The sequence below is a fragment of the Clupea harengus genome, chromosome 9 (assembly GCF_900700415.2).
Source record: "Clupea harengus chromosome 9, Ch_v2.0.2, whole genome shotgun sequence".
Taxonomy (NCBI): Eukaryota; Metazoa; Chordata; class Actinopteri; order Clupeiformes; family Clupeidae; genus Clupea; species Clupea harengus.
This window is the reverse complement of record NC_045160.1, coordinates 22,576,047-22,599,373: the sequence shown is the minus strand read 5'-3', so window position 1 is coordinate 22,599,373 and position 23,327 is coordinate 22,576,047. Positions and strand designations below refer to the sequence as shown.

Here is a 23,327-nt window from a genome sequence, read left to right as displayed (position 1 = left end):
GGAACTACAATACCCAGCTGACATGAGTCTTGATCAGGTAAACATAGACCCTACTGAGCCTACTAAGGCTGCCCCCCATCTTGTTGGTAGGTAGACACCCATGTAGTGTGTATAGTCCACCTACAGATACTTTACAGATGGTTTGTTGAAATTCAAGTGCAGGCTTTTTTAATTGTTCACTGAATATCACCTTCACCAAACCCAATTCCTATCCCTGATCTTAAATAACCATAAACTATAGTTAACAGAGTTTGAGCCATCTAAGCCATCTTAGTTGTGCCCCTGTGCCTTACCTCCTCAAAGAGCTCCAGGCTGTAGGTGTTGTCATCGTCGGCGAAGTAGACGATGCCCGGCTGGCTGCTGTTGGGGCTGAAGGTCTCCCTGAGCCAGCGCAGTGCCAGGTTCCGCTGCATGGTGCCGCGGGGGATGCGCGGGTCGCGGGCGTCGCCCCGCAGCTTGTAGTTGCGAGGCGTCTCCACGTTGAGGTGCGTGTAGTTGAGGCCCGTCTCGCGGAGCAGTCGGGCCACCAGGGGCGTGCGCCGCTGTGAGTCCTCCACCAGGATCCAGTGCAGGTTGGCCACGTGCAGGAAGGTGTTGGCCAGCCGCGTGAGCTCGGCCTTCTGCACGGGCCGGCTGTAGGTGGGCGTGATCACGTGGATGGTGGGCAGCACGTCGGACCAGGGCGGCGGCCGCGTGTACACGTACTCCGTGCGCACCACCTCCACGATGTCCTTGTCCGGGGAGCAGTACTCCTTGGAGTCCCCGGCTGTGCCCGCCATCCGGCGTCCCCCTGCACCGTCATCTGGAGAGAGGAGAGGAGGAGGAGGAGGAAGATGAGAAGGAAGAGGAGAAAGATGAGAGAGGAAAAAGAGGTGGAGAAGGAGGAAGAGGAGAAAGATGAGAGAGGAAAAAGAGGAGGTGGAGAAGGAGGAAGAGGAGAAGGAGGAGGAAGAGGAGAAAGATGAGAGAGAAAAAGAGGTGGAGAAGGAGGAAGAGGAGAAAGATGAGAGAGGAAAAAGAGGAGGTGGAGAAGGAGGAAGAGGAGAAAGAGGAAGAAGAGGAGGTGGAGAAGGAGGCAGAAGAGGAGAAAGATTGGAAAGAGGAAGAGGAGGAGAACGATGAGAAAGAGGAAGAAGAGGAGGTGGAGAAGGAAGAGGAACAGGAAGTGAATGAATAGGAGGAGTAGGAGGAAGAGAGAGAGGAGGAGGAGGAAGAGGAGAATTAAAGCGTTAGCACGCCCTCCTCTGGGGCTGCTCAGGCTTGTATTGATGCACAGAGGCGACGCGTGAGAGAGAGCAGAAAAGCAGAAAGGAGAGACGGGAGAGGGGAGAGGAGTAGCTACCTGCGAGCCGGTGGCGGTGGATGGCTAGCCGCTCGGGAATGATAAAGAAGTCTCTGACTAGGTGGTGACAAGCTGAAAGAGGCGAGAGCAGCACTGTGAGACTGAGGCGGAGGGGAGGGAGGAGGGGAGGGAGGCAGGGAGGGGTTAGGCTGAGGAGGCATGGTGACTAATTATGAATCACGCAAGGGCTGCTCCAAGGGGCTCAACTGAGAGATTCCAGAGACCAGTAATGGGCCATGTGGACACAGTGGAATGTTCGTTGATTTGTTAATTTGCTAAATTGTTTGACCATATTATGGTTATGGGTATAATTTTCTGTTCAAAGGTGAAGGTCCATAGACCTAGAATCATAGACTAGAATGTCTGGTTAATGTACAAGAAAATGTTTTCCAGTTTTGCCCCTGGAAACAGCCCTTATGCATCCGCTGTTAAGATAGTTGTCTAGGCTACTGTCATTGTCAGTGTGCTGGAAGCGGGAAGATGTGTTCAGACCTAAACTAAAGCAGGGGATATTGTATGTGCCTGGACTGTTTGCAATTTGGTCCTGCAATTTGCAGGTACCCTTAGAAGTGGGGAGTTGATGTAATACTTCTGATATGTCAAAACTAATAATATACTCATTCACCTGTTACTGTATGCATACTACAGTTATCTGTTATTACATGTTAGGCATTGAGAGCTGTGAGAAAATAGGTTGTTAGCTGACATTAGCTATGTTAGTATGTAAACAGTATGTGGCTGCAAGAAAACCAAACTGATGTCTAACGTGAGCTGGCCTTCATATGAAGAGTGAGCATAACCGTGGGGGTAAATGCAATCGTGAAAACTATTGTTTGGTGTCAAGAGATTTTACTAAAAACAATGTGATGTGTTTGTGGCTAAATTCTTTCCATTATCTGATTCGGACAGGAGGTTGTGTTTGTCTTTGGAGAATCACTGTACGAATGCTTGGCTTCTTTCACACTGAAGGAGGAACGGAGTACCGCATGTTCACTTCCCCCCAGCTGATTGAGGATCAGTCAGCTCGTTTCAGTTTCACACAGGTTTTAATATGAGAAACAGCCATTTGACTCTTTTGACATTGAATCAACATTGTTTTAGTATAAATTACCACGATCTTTCAGTATAAAGTTAAACGTTGTTTTAGTAAAAATTACCACAATCTCTCAGTATAACGTTGAACATTGTTTTAGTAAAGATTACCATAATCTCTCGGTATAAAGTTAAACATTGTTTTAGTATAGATTACCACAATCTCTCAGTATAAAGTTAAACGTTGTTTTAGTAAAAATTACCACAATCTCTCAGTATAACGTTGAACATTGTTTTAGTATAGATTGCCACAATCTCTCAGTATAAAGTTGAATTGTATTTGTTTGGACATTCTTTTCACATGCAGACTATCCATAGCTACAATCCACTGTTTACAAAATTTACATTCAGCATTTTTAGTAAGCCACTACTATCCAAAGCCACTACTTATCCACTTATAAAACTGAAGAGATATACATCTTTTGTCAGTATGTGTGCTACCTGAGTATTCCATAACCTTGGTGTTGTGAGCACCGTGCCTTTAACAGTTGAGGTATAGGAACACATACCGCCTCTGTATTTGAAGGCAGATGTGCTGTAAGGCTTTGTAATGTCTGGCGTAAGACGCCCAATCAAGAGCACCTGTCTGATTACCGTTCTGCTAATTGACATGTTTACTGCGTGGTTGATGTGGCATCTTCACTCTCGAGGCGCTAAAGAGGTGGGAATTTCAGCTTCTTCTCAGATGGAAGCGGCCTCGTGAAGAGCTAAACGTTACTTGTTTCCCATCAGTCATGCCTGTCTTGTTTTTTATTTTATTTATTTTTTTACTTCTGCAGAGGCGCAGTAAGAAGGCTGCAAAGGAAAGAAACAAAAGCCAGCTGACAGGTTTGATTTGTGTAAAACAGCACTTTCATGATGTTCAGCTCACAGTGGTGGCAAAGCTGACGGAGTGGGAAAACTCCCTGACTTAACAGAATTTCCTTAAAAAATCTCAGGCCCGCATCAAAAGGCATTTTTATAGGTCATGCTCTGACACCACTGTCATCAGAACAACAGCACACGCCTCGGGCTCCACCGGAACCGGCTGAATTCCGGACCGGAATTAGCGAATCGGCTATCTGGGTCGTTCTGTCTGTAGTGAGGATGGTGCCTGTGCATCGCATCTGAGGCAGCACCTATGGGCCCATCTGCAACTCATTTGCAATCCTCTTGTTATTTCACAGTTATTTCACTGTCTGATTAAAAGGCATCGGAGATGAATCCCATCCCATCCCGCTCTCTCTCTCTCTCTCAACTGGAGAGGCCAGCTGTCGTCAGCGAGAATGCTAAACAAATCAGCGAAGGGCTCGCAGACAGATGAAAGATCGTCTCAAACTGGGGGGGTTTGTCTGAAGTTCTTACTCTTGTGAGCCCATGTGTGGAGACAGATTCACTGGCCCCATTCAGCCGGTGCTGTTTCAGACATTAGTCACATCTGCGTACCGGAGTAAGCAATTTAAAAAAATCCTTTTTTATAGGATGCACACTGTAATAGGAACACTGACTCACACAACATGGCCACACCCCTGTTTGTGCTATTTGACAAGTGTGCCGTAAAATCGGCACCCCCTGTGTTTTCCACCAAGACCCAACGTCTTCGATTTAATTTGAGTCACGAGGAGTGGATAGGACTTTACTTATTGGTTCTGTCTCCTCAATCACAGCACAAACACAACGGGGCTGATTAAAAATATGACAAGCCAGCTCATTCTCACCTCATGACTCATTGTTGCGTGTTGCCATTTGAAGAACTCCGTGTGTATCTGCTGTATCTGCCACTTGACTCGACACTCTCGTGTGGTTCAGGCTAACCAATTACACCGCCTGTCTCACACACTCAAAGAGGTTGCCTTAATTGTGGCAAACTGAGCTGAGTTGTTTGGATTGTAAATGTTTATGGCATATGACAGAGTCTTAAGTGTGTGTGTGTGTGTGTGCGTGTGCGTGTGTGTGTGTGTTGTGTATGTGAGGGAGAGGAGAGGATGTGGAGAGTATGTACCCTTGCGAATGGCCAGCAGTGGTGCTATCGCGTTTTGGTGCCAGACGGTGATGAGCAGAGTCCACGGTAACACTATCAACACGATGGCAAGAATGTCTCTTCTCTTCGGCATCTCCAGGGTTAGTGTTGTGCCTCGTCATTACCTGAAACAGGCACAGAAGCAAAGAGAAAGAGAGAGAAATGGATAGAGAGAGAGAGAGAGAGAGAGATTTGACTTCCATTTATTGGAACATGAGTTTTCACATTAAAATGTTGCATTAAAAACATTTATAGTTATTGGTTTATAAAACAGGAGCAAGAGCAAGAGAGACAGAGGGAGTGAGAGAGGAATACAGACAGAAAAAAAGGGTGAGATATATATAGAGACAGAGAGAGAGAGAGAGAGAGAGAGAGAGAGAGGACCATGTTAGAGCCTTGTAAAGCACTCCAAAGTGGGTCATCAGAGAATGATTTAAAACTGGCTTTGTAAAAAATGACACTGGAGAGAAACACAAAAAAGAGAGGGAGAAAAGTGTGCTTTGAATAGAGGAAAAGAAGATAGGAGGAACATTGTTTTCATGCATGAATTATGTTGAAACCGATCCAGATATTTTAAAGAGTGCTTTTATTTATTTATTTATTTATTTTGCGAAAATTGAAATCCAATCAAATATTTTATTTAAAAGTTATTTAACGGTCATTGTGCAGTCTTTGGAAAATACCTACCAACGATGCTTTGCTTATGAATTAAGCTTGAATCTGTTGAGTAACAGTGTCGTGAGTGAGTTGAGTTCCTTTGTCTTCATTTTTTTTATTACGGGTCACACGAAATGACAGTTAGAGCTCAGATTCATAAAATGACAGAACGGTCGAGGTTAGTAAGTTGTTTATTATATGGCATTGTTCTGTCCTTTCATTTTGTAAATGAAAAGAAATGCTAATTGTAAGTAGTACTCTCAAGTCTTCTCACGACAAAATGTGTTTCAGCAAGTTACAATGACTTTCCATTACGAAAAATTTACGGTAGAGGTTAGTAAATTGTTTATTATATGGCATTTTATATGGCAAGTTCACTGCATGACACGATTAGTAAAATTGAGTCAGAGTCAGAGATCAAAAAGGTGTGTGTATGAGTGTGTGTATAAATGTGTGTGTGTGAGAGCGAGAGAGACAACGAATACTGCCACTAAAAAAACAGGGGTGTATATAAGTGTGTGTATGTAAGTGTGTATGTCTGTGTGTGTGTGTGTGTGTGTGTGTGTGTGTGTGTGTGTGCATGTGTGTGTTTGTGAGAAGAGGAAGGAAACTGTTCTTTAGGGTCCTTCTGGGCTTCTTGTTCAGAATAAAAGCACATGTCAATTCAGTTGATCGTCCCCACACAGAAACGCTTCATTTTAAAGCCCCGTGCACAGCCAAGAAGGCCACCCTTATCCAGGGTGTTGGTGCGTCCTAGGCAACAGGAAGCGTCTAACAAGCATCCCCTCTTTGAAAGGGGGCTACACTAAAGAACTCGAGATCATGTCTAAGGCCCAGTTCAAGAACATCCGACAAGCGGAGACAATACGGTTTTTAGAGTGTTTTAAATGACAGTTTGTTTGGAGTCAACACTTTTCCACTTTCAGATTCAAGTCATGTTAGTTGTTCAGTTGAGTGTTCAATTTTACCAATGTTGACTGCACCGTGTCTTAGTTTAAAACCATTACCATTTAGTAGTTTAGGAAAGATATAGTTCTTTTTCCAACTATCAACTCAGTATGGGCAAATGTTTTAAGTTACAGTGTTCATAAACAGTAACATAGTAACTATAACTAATACTATGTCCTTACTACGTACTAATATAACCATAGCATGAATATGTTATTAACGCTGCCACTGTTCCAGTAGGCTGAATCAAGTTTGTCCGTTTATAGGAGTCAGGAAAGATAAATCCTCAGTGAACGATTTGAAACCGGCTCTGTAAAAAATGACAACAGAGTGAAACACAAAAAAGAACGGGAGGAAACAGAAGGGTTTGAGTAGGAAGCACAAAAAGGAATGACGTGTGTGAAATTTAAGATCCCCTTACCTATGGTTATAAACGCTTACGATCCCCTTACCTATGGTTATAAACGCTTACGATCCCCTTACCTATGGTTATAAACGCTTACGATCCTCTTACCTATGGTTATAAACGCTTACGATCCCCTTACCTATGGTTATAAACGCTTACGATCCTCTTACCTATGGTTATAAACGCTTACGATCCTCTTACCTATGGTTATAAACGCTTACGATCCTCTTACCTATGGTTATAAACGCTTACGATCCCCTTACCTATGGTTATAAACGCTTACGATCCTTTTACCTATGGTTATAAATGCTTAAGATCCTCTTACTTATAGTTATAAACGCTTAAGATTAACTTACCTATGGTTATAAATGCCTAATGTCCTCTTACCTATATATGGTTATAAATGCTTAATGTCCTCTTAGCTATGGTTATAAACGCTTAAGATCCCCTTACCTATGGTTATAAATGCTTAAGATCCCCTTACCTATGGGTATAAACACTTAAGATCCCCTTACCTATGGTTATAAACGCTTAAGATCCTCTTACCTATGGGAATAAACGCTTAAGATCCTCGTACCTATGATTATAAACACTTAAGATCCCCTTACCTATGGTTATAAACGCTTAAGATCCTCTTACCTATGGTTATAAAAGCTTAAGATCCTCTTACCTATGGTTATAAACACTTCATGGCCTCAGACTCTTCAGACACGCTCAGTCGGAGTAGGGGCCTGGCTGGGAACAGGCTGGGGGACACGGGTCTCCTACACATCTCAATACTGGGCCACCACCGACCTGCAACACAGATGAGAGCGGCTCAGTGTTAGGAAATTCTGTTGATCATAGTTTTAACTGTCTGTGTGTGTGTGTGTGTGTGTGTGTGTGTGTGTGTGTGTGTGTGTGTGTGTGTGTGTGTGTGCGTGTGTATGTATGTGTGTGCGTGTGTGCGTGTGTGCGTGCGTGTGTGCCTGTGTGTGTGTGTGTGCGTGTGTGCGTGTGTGCGTGTGTGTGTTTGTGTGTGCGTGTGTATGTGTGTGCATGTGTGTGTGTGTGTCTGTGTGTGTGTGTGTGTGTGTGTGTACGTCTGTCTGCGCAGACTGCGTCTTGCGCCTAGAAGCAGAAACGGATACAGGGCCAAGAACAACCACACATTCTGAGAAATGTCACAGAGTAAAACGGGTCCTAAAGACGTGTTCTGAGAAAGGTCACACATTTGAGGTTCCATCCCAAATGAGGAACAGACATTAAAAGCTGCAAGAAGGGACAGCCCCTTCGGAGTTGAGTTGGCAGCAGCTGGTTTTAAACATTACATGCTGTAATCATTTCAACTCATATTCAGTATATGTTCACCAAGATTGTCATGCCTTGCAGCCTATTACGGTGAAAGGCTCTTAAGCATTGATGACTTGACTTTATTCATCCAAAGGCAAAAACATATAACATATAGATTACCTTCATACATACAGATTCACACATAACATATATATTACCTTCATACATACAGATTCACACATAACATATATATTACCTTCATACATACAGATTCACACATAACATACAGATTACCTTCATACATACAGATCCATACATACAAACTGTATGTTGATGATCTAATGCAGTTCGCCCCCTTTATCCAAGGTGAATTTGTCAAGAAATGAGATATGGAAGTGAAATAATGCATGAGGATCTCACAAATAGAGTTGGAATGGGTTGTGATTGCACACACTGCATTTCCTGAAATACTACAAGGAATGCGGGCCAACATCTGTACCCTCAGTCAAACTGTTTTTCATCAATAATTCAACACCTGAACAGAAATTTCAGTTTGCCCCTCAAGCGCATGCTGCAGAGGGCTGAGCTCTGAATCCTGTGTAAGTTCCTGCCGACGGACACCCTTGAAAAACCTACATCTGTGCTTTTGTGTGTATGTGTGTGTGCGTGCTTGTGTAAGTAGTTCAGTGTGTGTGCGCACGCTTGTGTGTGTGTGTGTTGGCATGTGTGTTTATGTGTACCTGGTTAACCTTGTTCATGTGAATAATACAGTATATCTTTATGTGTTTGCATATTTGTGTCTGTGTGAGCTTGTTCATGTACATCTGTGTGTGTGTGTCTGTGTGTGTGTGTGTGTGTGTGTGTGTGTCTGCTGACGTGTTAAGTAGGGACGAAATAAAGAACAGTTAGCTGAATCCGAGCCCTTTAGAGAGCATGGCACTGCACGAATCCAGCTTGCCTGCGTAGGCAGGTATGTATGTAGGCAGACGAGCGGGCAGGGAGGCGGGCAGGAGGGAGGGAGGGAAGGAGGGAGGGAGGGAAGCAAACAGGCTGGCTGACAGCGGATCCGCTGCTCCCCGTGTAGATCAGCTGCAGATGTGTCCATAGTATGTATTTATAGCGATGAAGGTGAAATGCACTGCATGGATGAAGAGAACGGGGTAAGAGACAGATGAAGGAATAGTGAAGAAGAAAGCCATAGAAAGAGTAAGAGAAAGAGAGAGAATGTGAAGGAGAGAGAAAGAGAAAGTGTGAAGAGTATGGAGAGATAGAGAGAGAGATTGTGTTTGTGTGTGTGTGTGTGTGTGTGTGTGTGTGTGTGTGTGTGTGTGCGTGTGTGTGCGTGTGTGTGTGTGTGCATGTGTGTGTGTGTGTGTCTGTGTGTGTGTGTGTCTGTGTGTGTGTGTGTGTGTTACTGAAGCAGGGGCTCTTTTGCTGTGTCTGTAGTTGATGTTTCCTGATAAGCAGAGACCCAGGCTTGCCATATGGGAGGTTCCAGGAGACGTCTCAAAGCAAAGTAACCATCTTTGTTGTGTACCATCTCTTGTTTGATGAATACACCGGCAGGTGTGAGTGGAGTGTGTGCGTGTGTGGTGTGTGTGTGTGTGTTTGTGTCTGAGTTTGTCTGTGTGTGTGTGTGCGCTCGGCACTCAAAGTAATGGTTATTTATTTATTTTACCTCTCTTCTGTTGGATTTCTGTGTTGATAATAAAAAGCACTTTGGTGTTTTCTGAGCCGAGCTCTTCTCTGTGTTTGAGCACTCTGTCTATTCATACGGCACAGCAGGCAGGCCCCGTTCCTGAAACCTCAAAAGCAAACTCGCGGCACCAAGAGCACAGAAGTCTGCACAGCAGGAAAAGAGATGTAGCTCCAGAAAGATAAAGAGGTCAAATTAAAAGGTTGCAGTTGGTATGGTGATGTAGTGGATGTATGTATGCAGTATGTAGTTGATGTTGTCATTGCAAACAGGACTGAAGCCAGTTGACCACCATATGAGCACTCTTTAACTTGTTAGTTCAGACACGCCCCCTAGCGGTCGCGCGGCCGCGACCGGGCTGATAACATCTTAATTACGTGCATGTAGCCACAAAAATAAAAAACATTTTACCATAAAAAGACTTGTATCTGAAAAGCACTAATACTGCCAGAAGCACACGTAATACCAAATGCCTGTGTTCAGCAGGTCATTAGAAAACGACCAAAAGAAAAACGTGGTGTGCCCCCTGCTGTGCCCCACCCCCTGACGCCTCCTCAAACTAATCGTCCATTTAAACATGCTATCTTTGCCAAAATGTCTTGTTTTCTGCCATGAAAAAATCGTTATCTATCCAAACAACTAAATGATGACACTGAATAGTTTAACTGAGGATATTATTGTGGTTTATTTATGTACTCACATCACAGCACAAAACATGCCTCCTTTTCCCATATCATATGATCTCAATCTTCTCGAGCTCCTCATGGCCATGACAAATATATATTTTTTTTAAACATACCTGAATAATCAAAGCCATATATCTCTTCTACGAAACTGTGTAGTTTTTATTGGCCACAGTACATTTTATTCCTTGTTCTACGTTCATTTTCATGTCTAGTGCCCACAAACCAACCACTTCCTGTAACAGACGACCGCATTCAAAATGCCTGTTTCTCCAATCCAGTTACTATAAACTGATTGACACCTATTCTATCCAATAGTACTCATTCTCATGTTTACAATGGTATGCCCATTGCCGGTCTTTGAATAATATTACGGTGTGATTGGTCCACGCGTAACCGAAGGTTCTCTGGTGCGCTTTCCATGCGCTAGAGCAGTCATTCCCAGCACAGGCTTTGCGCATTCAACACTACACGTGGAGTTCGCCTATGGACACAATTGGAACAGCTGGATTGTGTCCTAGACATGACATGTAAGTATCTATATCTGCATTTATGTTTTCAGACACGCATAATACTATTAGTATGCACTTTGGTATGTTCTCACAATATTGGCTTGCCTATGTATTTGTCTGGCATATTAGCAAGCCTGCTAGCAAGTTCGCTAACGTTAGCTACATGCTATTTTTGCTGTGTTGTGTGCTCGTAATGTAAACTATGTAAATACATATCTGTATGTATGGTTTCACACACGCTTAATACTATTGGTATGCATTTTTGTACGTTTCCAAATTATTGGCTTGCCTATATATTTGTCTGGCATATTAGCAAGCCTGCTAGCAAGTTCGCTAACGTTAGCTACATGCTATTTTTGCTGTGTTGTGTCCTACTGATAATACGCATAATACTATTAGCATACATTTTGGTATGTATGGCATGTTATATTTCTCCTGTTGTGTACTCTCTATGTCTGCATCTTTCTTGTTTTTAGTTGCATATTGTGTTTGGTTATTTTACAATGTCTTAATTTTTTTTGCTGGATTGCTGAGTTGTTTGTGTAACATTTGCCAATTGATTTATTTTTTTCCAGAGAGATGTCCCTGCAGGAGATGCATCTGTCCGCTCCCCACTCATTTCATCTCATCTGAACAGATCTCATCTCATCAGAACAGAACTCATCTCATCTTATCCCTCCACACCCACACCCCACTACACCACCTCCACACACCACCACACCCCACTACACCACCTCCACACTACACCACCTCCACACTACACCACCACCACACACACCACTACACCGCCTCCACACACCACTACACCACCTGCACACGCCTCCACACACCACTACACCACCTCCACACACCACTACACACCTCCACACACCACTACACCACCTCCACACACCACTACACCATCTCCACACACCTCCACACACCACTACACCACCTGCACACGCCTCCACACACCACTACACCACCTCCACACACCACTACACACCTCCACACACCACTACACCACCTCCACACACCACTACACCATCTCCACACGCCTCCACACACCACTACACCACCTCCACACACCACTACACCACCTCCACACCCCACCACACACCTCCACACGCCTCCACACCCCACTACAACACCTCCACACCCCACTACACCACCTCCACACACCACTACACACCTCCACACCCCCACTACACCACCTCCACACGCCTCCACACACCACCACACACCTCCACACACCTCCACACACCACTACACCCCCTCCACACCCCACTACACACCTCCACACACCACTACACCACCTCCACACCCCACTACAACACCTCCACACGCCTCTACACCACCTCCACACGCCTCTACACCACCTCCACACCACCTCCACACACCACTACACACCTCCACACACCACTACACCACCTCCACACCCCACCACACACCTCCACACACCACTACACCACCTCCACACCCCACTACAACACCTCCACACGCCTCCACACACCACTACACCACCTCCACACCCCACTACACCACCTCCACACACCACTACACCACCTCCACACACCACTACACCACCTCCACACCCCTCCACACGCCTCCACACCCCACTACAACACCTCCACACGCCTCCACACCCCACTACACCACCTCCACACACCACTACACACCTCCACACACCACTACACCACCTCCACACACCACTACACCGCCTCCACACACCACTACACCCCCTCCACACCCCACTACACACCTCCACACACCACTACACCACCTCCACACCCCACTACAACACCTCCACACGCCTCCACACACCACTACACCGCCTCCACACACCACTACACCACCTCCACACACCACTACACACCTCCACACACCACTACACCACCTCCACACCCCACCACACACCTCCACACACCACTACACCACCTCCACACCCCACTACACCACCTCCACACCCCACTACACCACCTCCACACACCACTACACACCTCCACACACCACTACACCACCTCCACACACCACTACACCACCTCCACACACCACTACACACCTCCACACACCACTACACACCTCCACACCCCCCTACACCACCTCCACACCCCACCACACACCTCCACACACCACTACACCACCTCCACACCCCACCACACACCACCACAAAACATACATGATGTACTTTTGAGTACAAAACCACAAAACATACATGATGTACTTTTATATGGATCTGGATAGGTTTTTGGGTATATTTTGGAGAGGCTATAGACCATCATATGTGTTGTCACAATAAATTACAATATATTACACTGAAATTAATTCAGAATGGTTTGCTGTAGTACAGAAGGCAAGAAAAAAGTATGAATTCTTGATGTACAGTGACAGGTACTGGATTTTGTATTTGGTGAGGTTGGAGAGGTTATGAGACACTTGGAGACGTCTAAAGGTATCATATGGAAACTGATGTGTAACACTTGTAAACTTTTGTCTATCTGCTTCAAATTTTTTACACACACTGTCAAGATGTTGTTGCATCAGGAAATGTAAATGTTAGTTTCCTATGACATTCAAAACCCAGTTCTACACTGAAACATAAAAAAACACTAGGCGTTTTATGTTTTTTTCTGACAAAAATGTTGGTTTTGCTGCACTGAAATGTAAACTAAAATGACATAATAAAACACTTTAACTGATTGCATTTGATGGGCCAAGTGTCTTCTTTAATTTAAGCTATGAATGGTTATTATGCAATGTTTAGAACCATAGATATTCAAGTTTTAAATGGGACAGTGCAATATAGGCGGAAATTGTCAAAAATACCCTTCTGAATTAACAGGTTAATATACATAATGGCCATCACTACCATACATATCCTCATAGCACAGTGCCATGGAGGTCTAGCGTAGGCCTGCGGGACTCATCATGGTCCAGCTACATTGTCCTTTTCAACGCTCGGTATGTCAACCTGCGGCAGACAACTCTCTGTCACGGAAAATTACAGAGTGACACAGAGACAGACTAGTCAGCGCGTCCTCCAGTGCTGTAGGAGAGACAGACGACCTTGGATGACCTTGGACGACATGTCCCACAGGGAGATTATGGGGACGGGCGTAATCGTCACACCAGGACACGCTCAGAGCAGTGACAGCCCTGCCAGCAAGTCAGCTTGGAAAGGCAAATAACCCCCCCCCACCCATCAACCGCACACACCCCTCCAGATAGTTTTTTTTCCCACTTTATATGACTCCAGGAGGAAATAAATGAACAGTCGAATCGTGGGATTTCATGAGTGAGGAGAAAGAGGGAGAGAGAGAGAGAGAGAGAGGGAGAGAGAGAGGGAGAGAGACAGAGGGAGAGAGAAAGAGAGACAGAGGGAGAGAGACAGAGGGAGAGAGACTGAGAGAGAGAGAAAGAGAGAGAGAGACAGAGAGAGAGAGAGAGAGAGAGAGAAAAAGAGACAGAGAGACAGAGAGAGAGAGAGAGAGAAAGAGACAGAGAGACAGAGAGAGAGAGAGACAGAGAGAGAGAGAGACAGAGGGAGAGAGAGAGAGAGAGAACGGAGTGTTCCCTCGTTCATTCCCTCCTTCCCTCCCCGGCCCTTGGGGGTACGGCTGCGGTTAATGAGCACAGGGCAGATAGGGGCAGAGCCCAGGATGCTCACTGACCCGGAGATGCTACCAATCAATGTCTGGCTGGGTTGCCGTGGCAACACCTCACCTAGACACAAAAAGCGCCCAGCCGGGCGGTGAAGGGAGCACCTGCCGTCGCACCTGTCGCAGCAAGGACTTCTTCCGCCATCACAGAAAAAAAAAAAAATATGAGATACCGGAGACCCTTTCTCACATGAGGACATGACGAAGGGTCACCAGGACCAAAGAGCCAGCCAGCTGTGCCTTTGTTTCCTCACACACAAACCCGTGGACAAATCATAGACGCACACTTTGCCTTGAAACACCTGAGTCCATTCATTAAGTGTGTTTTGATTTAATAGATTAAAACTGGCTGCTGAGGAGGACGCTGAAATTGAACCAAGTTAAGCTCAGGCACGACTGCAAGCCTCTAATCAATTCATTTGAAGGATCTGGTTATTTGCAGTTGGCAGAGACAACAAACCATGTCCAGGAAGAGCTGACGTGACAGTGGCACATCTTCCCAGCCAAGCACAGATGCACCTGATGCAGTAAATCATGTGCGGACTGTGGGGAGAGCATGTAAGCCTGTGATTTATGAAGTCAGGTGCGTTCCCATTCAGCTGGAACAAAAACCTACTGCTCCACAGGCCCTTGGCAGGGACACTGGCCAAACCCTGATATTTGCCCAAATCCCCCCCCCCCAACCGAAACGCTACGGCTCTAAACCGGAAGATTCCGGAAGATTACTTCCCACACGGCCCAGTCAATGGCCACAGAAGCCTTGCCAGGAGGAAATGCATCACAGATCCTGTTTTTTTTTATCAGGCCTTAGAGTCCCTCACTAACCCAACCCTATTAAAATACCGATCCCTCCTTTACAGCTGTTTTTAAGGCTGGCATCATTTTAATGAACTTCCCGCTTGACGGCTCTAACACCACATTACCTCTCCCCGTCTGAGCCGTCCGTCATCCCCGCTTTTATTTACGCCGCCATTTTCCTCCACAACACGGCGGCCCCTTGAATACATTGCGGTGACGTCTTCGAACAGCGAGAGAGAGAGAGAGCTGGCGAGGTGCTGTAGGTCATTATTGATGTTCCTGTCGTCGGCTCAACAATAACTGCCCGGAGATGTCAGGAAAGGTGACTGGTGCCTATGTGGTATTGATTCAGACGGGCATTAATTGCTTTTGAAATGACTAGGAGCTAGTGTCGTGCTTGCGGTAAGGGGGGGGGGGGTTGTTTGGGAGCTGTAGTGCTTTTTTTTCTTATCGGTTTATTAAAGATGCTAAAGGCGGACTCAGAAAATACAGAGGAGACCAAATACAGAACAGGCGGCCTTGTCCAGTGCTAATGCTTTCAGTGGGAGAATCTTGATGTGATGAAAATAATCTGCTTTTTATGCAAGAGTGGGGAAATAACATCGCTATTAGGGACGCCATGCTCATGATAATCATCAAAGGCAAATACGCACACACACACACACACACACACACACAAACAAACACAAATCCTGGCACACATTTTCAAACAAACACGCATGCACTCAAAAAAAAATAAACACTCTCTCTCTCTCACACATACAAACTCACTGAAACCCACCCACGAAAAAAACTAAAACACACATACACAAGCCAAAGCACACATATACACATAAAAAAGGCCACAGATGCATACATTCAAAAACAAAAACAAAACAAACACACACACACACACACACACACACACACTCAGCACAAAAAATACATATATACTGTATGCACACACACACACACACACACAAACACAGAGACACACTCACTACCATCCCCTTGCGCTCTCGATCCTCTCTACATCTCACAGCCTGGCGTTTACAGCTTTATTTATCTTCATAGACAGACACACACACACACACACACAGTAAAAGTGAAATGAGGGGCCTAGGTCTTTGAGCCCAATTTATGACGGCCCCTGGTGGCGTGGCATAAAAGCCAACACGCTCCGGTCAGGAGGGACTGAAAACAGCGGTAACTCACCGACGGACACCGCCTCGAGCAGATCCTTCATACGACCCCCGCCGGAGGGGGCTCAGCCTGCCTCGCCTCTGCCCAGCGTCAGCTAATGCCAACAGATTCTGGGCAGAGGCTTTGCCGATATGCTGGCACTATGGAACTCGGCACCAGGAAGTGGCAACGGATTTAAAAAAAAAAAAATGTATTCCCTTCATTCCCCCAGACACGAAAGGCAGCAGCCACGGGCGGATAGATGTGGGAGCGCTAGACGACAAGAGAACACGGGCCGCAATAGCGTTTCAATGTTCCCCAAAGTGCCGTCAGTGATGATCCATATTTCAGCGTCTTTAGTCGTTAGAGACTATCAGCCTGATTAGACATGAGGGGAAACTATATGATTCATCCTCAAGACATATGGATGCTCGCCGAAAATCTGTTGGTGATGAAATGTAATGAAAGACCCAAAAATGTCAGTTGGGAACAGCTCCGTCTCCAATTCTACACGCCTACACTTTAGTTTCATGTTCTATTAATGGAGTGACAAAGAAAAGTTTAGTTAATTTAGTACTTATTAACGTACTTTCAATACACTTTATTGTCAATTACCCATCAACTAAATTGTAACTAATGCTGGTGATAACTTCATGCTGACTCTAAACTCAAACTGTTGTCTATTGGTATTCCTCCTTGTTAGACTGTCAGTGGATGCTTTGTCACTCGTTTATGATGGATCATCCCAACAAAGTTGGACTGAAAAAAAACGATGCAAAACCTTCCTTCGTTGTAGACGGTCAGTAGTCTTCTCCATCATGTGCGACATTACATCTGATCTTCTAGATTTAGGAATGATAGCGAAACTAGCGAAACCCCCCAGGATGTCCGCTGATTCTCTTCACTGCAGGTAGAAACAGCTCGGCCTCTCTTTCCCAAATACAGGCTGACAGTGATTGACCAGCAAGGACAATAAGAGTGTCAGGACTCTCAAAACGCACAAAAGGGAACCAACCAGTGTACCAGTCAGCCCTGTGCCAGTCAGTTAGCCTTGCGTCAGTTAGCCCTGTATCAGTGAGCCCTGTATCAGTTAACGCTGTGTAAGTTAGCCCTGCGTCAGTCCAGGGAGCATCACGCAGTGAATTCCCAACACAGCCATACTTCTCTAAATAAGGTTGAACTAGATGCAACGCACTGTACATCGACTCGTATGGGGTCTGCCCCCTACCTGTCACAGATCTGCTGAATTATCCCCCCCCCCCTCCCACACACACCCCCATAGCCCAACAGATAGAGGTGCCAACAGCACTGTCGTGGTTTCTATTCCCAGGCGCCACACATACTGATGACAACGTACATCTGCGCTGTGCTCTAAGTGTCTTTGGATAAAAGCATATGCTAAATGAACAACACATAACACATTCATTCACATTTAAATGAATTCCCCTGAGTCAGCTGTTGTCAGTGTCACACACTGTTTCACTGCAGGGAGTTCGGGTCCAGCAAGTTAAGTGTTATTTGATGCGGGAGGTGAAAATCACGTTAGCACCACCGCGGCGGCTGTTGGACTGGGCCGCTGGCCTAAAGCATCTGATTAGCTGAGTGAAAACAAATGGCCACTTCCCCTCCTCACTGCCGGCTGATGAGTTCCTGGAAGTACAGGTGAAAGGACTCTTGCTCTCATTGAGGCGTTTTCCCATATCAGTCAATGAGGTGCTGAGATGCTGAAATGTGACCATTATCCACAAACAAATGCGCTACGCTGCGCGGATGCATTAGCCTAAAAGACCCAAGCCTAAAAGACACACGTGCGTGGGCGCATTCACTTGTGCAAACACACACAAACAAATGGACTCACAAATATATGCAAACACACACACACACACACACACACACACACACACACACACACACACACACGCACACAAATGGAAGGAAACACACAACACATACACATTCAATTCAGAGACGCACCCTTACATTTATGATTCTACACATACGAGTCCTAACACACACACACACCACACACTGCCTTAAGCAGAAGTGCCCTTTGAGAGACAGCACACTGCAGTGTTATTCTGGGGCTCCTGCGGGCTGTGCTTTGGAACGGGGATTTGAAAAGCTTGTTGTGCAAACTTAAAAGGATGTTGATGGACAGGGCGGAAACTGCCAGGGGAGGGTGATGTCACACACACACACACACACACACACACACACACACACACAAACACTCACTGTGTTGTCACACACTCCACAGTGAAGTCATGTCTGAGCTGCTCCCTCCTCTAACCGCACGTCTCTCTCAAACTCTCTTGGACGTCTTTCTCTAATGAAGTGCTGGTTCTCTTCCCACAGCTGAGCGGCACGTGACTCACACGCAGTCAGACAGTCACACAGAGACATTTGAATTCAGAACGACTGATGATACACCGCCTGCGTCTGCAGAGTGCGCTGCCTCTTGAGACGGAGCCCCAACAGTAACGCTGACACTGCTATCATTAGCAGTCTGAAGTGCGTTATTGCTAAATAAAGTGCCGTAATCACCGTTAGCATGACGGATAACTTCTTTGCTGTTTTTCATAAATTACATCAGACAGAGCCAGGTGAGGCCGAAACTGTTGTTTGTCCCTAGCTGATTCTCGCGTCGTACAGCAAATAGAGTAATGTCTTACCTACACCACACGTCTTAACACGAATCATTAGGCTGCTACGGACATTTTGTGTACGTCACTTTGGATAAAGTGTCTGCTATATAATTTATTTTAAATTAATGCATGGTCATCTAATCCAGAAAAGAAAGAAGATCTTAGCTCTACTGCTATGTACACATGCATTCCCATATGAAAAAGGACTGTAAAACAACATACAGGAATATAGGGACATATAGGAACACTCGTATATTCGCGTGATAAATATGTGGTAAAGTGCTTGCATATATATTTCATACTAAAATGGCATAATGCCCTTTAACATGCAGAGTAGGTCACATCAAACTTATATTTTAATGTTACTATATTTGAAAAGGCACCATAATTATCTGTGTTAGTACACTGTTATCATAGGAACTATATACAAATTTACATTTATGAATTTTACAGACTTTTTCCATATGGGTATATACATCTGGGCACTGATGTGTGTGTGTCCCTCTGACCCTGTTGAGGTGCATTACAGCAAACAGCACGTTACACACGCCAGCGCAGCACAGCACAGCACAGCACAGCAAACAGCACGCTGCACACATCGGCACAGCACTTGGTCATCTAATCCACAACAGGAAAGAAAAACAGGTCGAGTCATTCAGCTTTGCACATGCACTTTTCTCTGCTTGTCTCAGCAAATTCCTGTAATCCTGACCACCTACACTGACTGTGTTCTGTATTCCTGCTGATTCACCGAATACCATCAACGTCCTCTTTCCACCCTCCCATCACAGCACAAATAGGGTTTCGGAGAGCGGGAGTTTTTTTTTTATGGATTACCATTTGAACATTGGTTAAGAATATTGATTTTGGTTAACAGCATTGATTTTGTACTGCCAACACACGGGATGTGACCTTTATCGATTCAGTGATATATGATAGTGATGACACATACTCACAAGCACACTTTTATGTATACACACACAAGTGCACACACAAACACATACACACGCACACACACGCACGCACACATACATACATACACACATATACGCACACACACACACATACGCACAAACGCACACATGCACACACACACACACACACACTCTCTTCACACCATTTGTATTCTCCCAACCCTTCATGTGGTGCATATGCCGCATTGCTTTAATATCCCATGAGCACGGGGTTCACCTAACCTATTCTACTTAGGGTCATACAATTTCCTTTTCCTGGATTTGGATTGGCCATTGAGGTCAGCACACGTAGTATACGGTAGCGTGTGTCGGATTCACGCTCGGCTCACATCAAGCCTCTCTCTGATTGGAGGACTGGCTAATGAAGAAGGATCTAATGGAATCTTCAAGAAAAGGAATTCTTCTGAATCACATGAGTCCCTAATTATGAGTTTGCGTAGGGAGAAAAAAAAACTGTTAATTTTGAATTTGATCATCGCTAATTAAACCTAGGGGAATCCTCTGAAGAAGGATGTTGATTTTTATTATTTTTTTTAATCTTTTATTCTGTAATGAGGTGTGAAAGGAGTAAAAAATAATTGCTGTATGCACTGCAGTAATATGGTAAATGAGAGGGTCATCATTGAAGAATGAAATTCACACACTCAGGGATACAGGGATACATAACTAAATAAAATGGGAGGGTCGGTACATATTTTACTATACTTCAAACGGCACTTTTATACATGATGTTGTTATACTGGTTAAAACCACTTCACATGACCACAACTGGAAAATCCTATTTCATACGACAGAACCAACAAGAAAAGAATGTAAATGCAGGCATGTCGAAATGCAGGACAGAAAATGCTACATTAGCACCGTGAAATGTACTAAAGCACGCGTGCATGAAAACACAGTCTCTGTTTGAAATTGTCTAATTAGTCATGCGGTTGATGAGCCTGATTTATACTCCTCTGACATGTCATCATTAAACCACAAACCTGACTGAAAGAAAAAGAGAAATGCCCTGGGAACAAATTAATTTGTGCTGATGTGGTTTTTTCATAATGGCTAGGATAATTATGGTGCATATTTATGAATTCATTGATTCACCCACACAGATCTGTTTGTTATTATCGAAGGGTAGTCTGTTTTTTCTTCTTCTTTTCTTTTCTTAAGGTTAGCCTGCAGATTAGCGACGGGGTGCTAATACTGTCAATGCAGAGTTAGCGCTCTCCTCCTGGCTCTCTGTCATACATGAGTGCGTCTCTGTAAGCCGTCTCAGTGCTGGCCAGTGGAAACCAATGTAGGCTCCATGTCTTAAGGCTTGAGTGCCTGGCAAAGAAGAGCTCTTAAGAAAGGAGAAGGGACGGCGTACCACCCTTATAAAGATCAGCTTGTCACGTTGTGCCACTGCAGTATTAAGAGCGTATGCCATCTTGGCACGGCACCCCAGCCACACCTTGTCCCCAGCTTGTCTCTCTCTCGTCGGAGCCTGGCTGCCACCTCTGGAGGATATCTACAGCTCCCATTGTTTCAGTGGAGCCATCACCATCACCATCACCATCACCATTTGCAATGACCCCAGACACCCCTACACACCCCTGCCATCACCTTCTCACTCTGCGCCCATCCGTACGGCCCTAAAAGTGAACCAGAGTCAGCACTGCCAGACTGAAGAACAGTTTCTATCCCAGAGCAATAAAAATGATGAGCCAACCTGCCAAGACACCGCAGATTATAAGGCTATGAGAATATATTTTATTCTTAGTATATGTGAGTATATGCCTATGTCATCATGTGAAGCTACTGCCTGTACTGCACTGTACTGACATCTGGGCACTTTAACTGCATATTTATACCGCATTGCTGCTCATGTCTTATATAAAACTGCTTACTGACCACACTGATATTTATGTTTAATTCCTTCTATGTAGCTTGGTATTGCACACTGAAACTGAATAGAGGCATTCGTATTTGTTGAAGCTGATTTAGGGATGGTTCTGGCCTAGTTCTGGTCCTGATCTGGCCCGGTTCTGGCACAGTTCTGGCCCTCATCTGGCCCAGTTCTGGCCCAGTTCTGGCCCTGATCTGGAGTGGTTCTGGCCCAGTTCTGGCTCTGATATGGCCCGGTTCTGGCGCTGATTTGGAGCAGATCCGCCCCACACTCAGCTGGTATGTGTAGGGTTGCATCTGATGAGGGAGAGAACCTTTCTGAGACATTTCATCCAGCCATACCTAGGGTATTGTGCTTAATTTAGTTAGGCTTTGCTTTTTTTCCTGCCTTTGTTGCTTGCTATGAAGCAAAAACTGTCTATTTTTCTTCCAGTGGAAGGATGAGAGAATACCATAACCCAAAGTCATACGTTGTAAAATAGATTGAATGGGATTGAATGGCCTGCTAGTGCATTTAGGATGCGCGTTGCATAGCCTCCAATCTTCTTTTATGTTTTTCCACGCGTGGAGAGAGCAGAGAGTGCCGGCTTTCATAGATACGTGTGCAGCCAGGGCTCTGCTTTAATCTTTATTGGGGGCCAACAAAAGAGGCACTCAGGGGATTGTGGAGATGGCCGCCTGATCTGTAGCAGACGTGCATCACTGCCCTGGACAAATCCGCCATCTATTTCTCCCTCTTTTTTTAAAGATTTGAAAGGGATCGCTAAAGCCCGCTCTGCACATCAGTGCATTCCCTCCGTATTCCTTTAGCCATTGCTGTACATTTGATCATTGTCTCTCCACTGTGGCCGAGACCTCTTTACCCTCTTCCCTTTGATTAGGCAGCTCACATGTGCATTTTATATGTTTCTCTATATCTGTGTGTGTGTGTGAGGTGTGTTTGAGAGAGGTGTGTGTGTGTTTTATATGTATCTCTATATCATCGACATTTAATTAATACATTCCTGTGTGCTGGCAGCTGCATATATGACCAGGACTCTCTTGACAGAGAAACTCTTATCTACGTATTCTATTATTATATATTCTATTATTGCTAGACTATTATAGGGAAACTAATTCTTCAATAAAACACGTGAAATATGTGAGAAGCAATAGGGAGGTGTTTGGCACATACACATCTACACACACACATACGGACACACACATACCCATCCACACACACGCACGCCGACACCCACATATACACATACCTATCCACACACACGCACACGCACACCGACACACACATACACATATACACATACACATACACATACCCATACACACACAAACACAGGACGTCTGTCTTTGTAAAAAAAACAGTAGCAGTAGGAGTCGAGCGGCCGTGTCAGTAAGTCCGGTGGCATTTGCAAGGCGCTGACATTTAAAAGTGGCATCATTCATGGGGCCCTCAGCAATGAGGGTCACTTCAGGTTGCCGTCAAGACGATCTTAAGCTCTTCCTAGCTGTCCTCTAGTGTTGGGGACACACACACACACATACACACAAACACACAAACACACACACACACACACACACACACACACACACACACACACATAACCAAAGTCACATTGAAACCTGCAG

The 23,327-nt window shown here is 45.1% G+C and overlaps 1 protein-coding gene across 2 annotated transcripts in view; it reads right to left on the bottom strand.

Moving 5' to 3' along the window:
* Positions 1–23,327, bottom strand: part of b3gat1a (beta-1,3-glucuronyltransferase 1 (glucuronosyltransferase P) a) — a 105,611-nt gene that overhangs the window by 14,894 nt on the left and 67,390 nt on the right. Inside the window, exons 3-6 of one of the 2 annotated variants that reach the window (XM_012838370.3) lie at positions 7,115–7,239; positions 4,416–4,558; positions 1,343–1,414; positions 294–802 (exon numbers count right to left, since the gene is read on the bottom strand). In XM_012838370.3, coding sequence (XP_012693824.2) covers positions 294–802; positions 1,343–1,414; positions 4,416–4,527 — 693 coding nt within the window. In that variant the 5' untranslated portion in view covers positions 4,528–4,558; positions 7,115–7,239. The remainder of the gene's footprint in view (positions 1–293; positions 803–1,342; positions 1,415–4,415; positions 4,559–7,114; positions 7,240–23,327) is intronic. The other variant, XM_031573861.2, reaches the window with a different exon arrangement.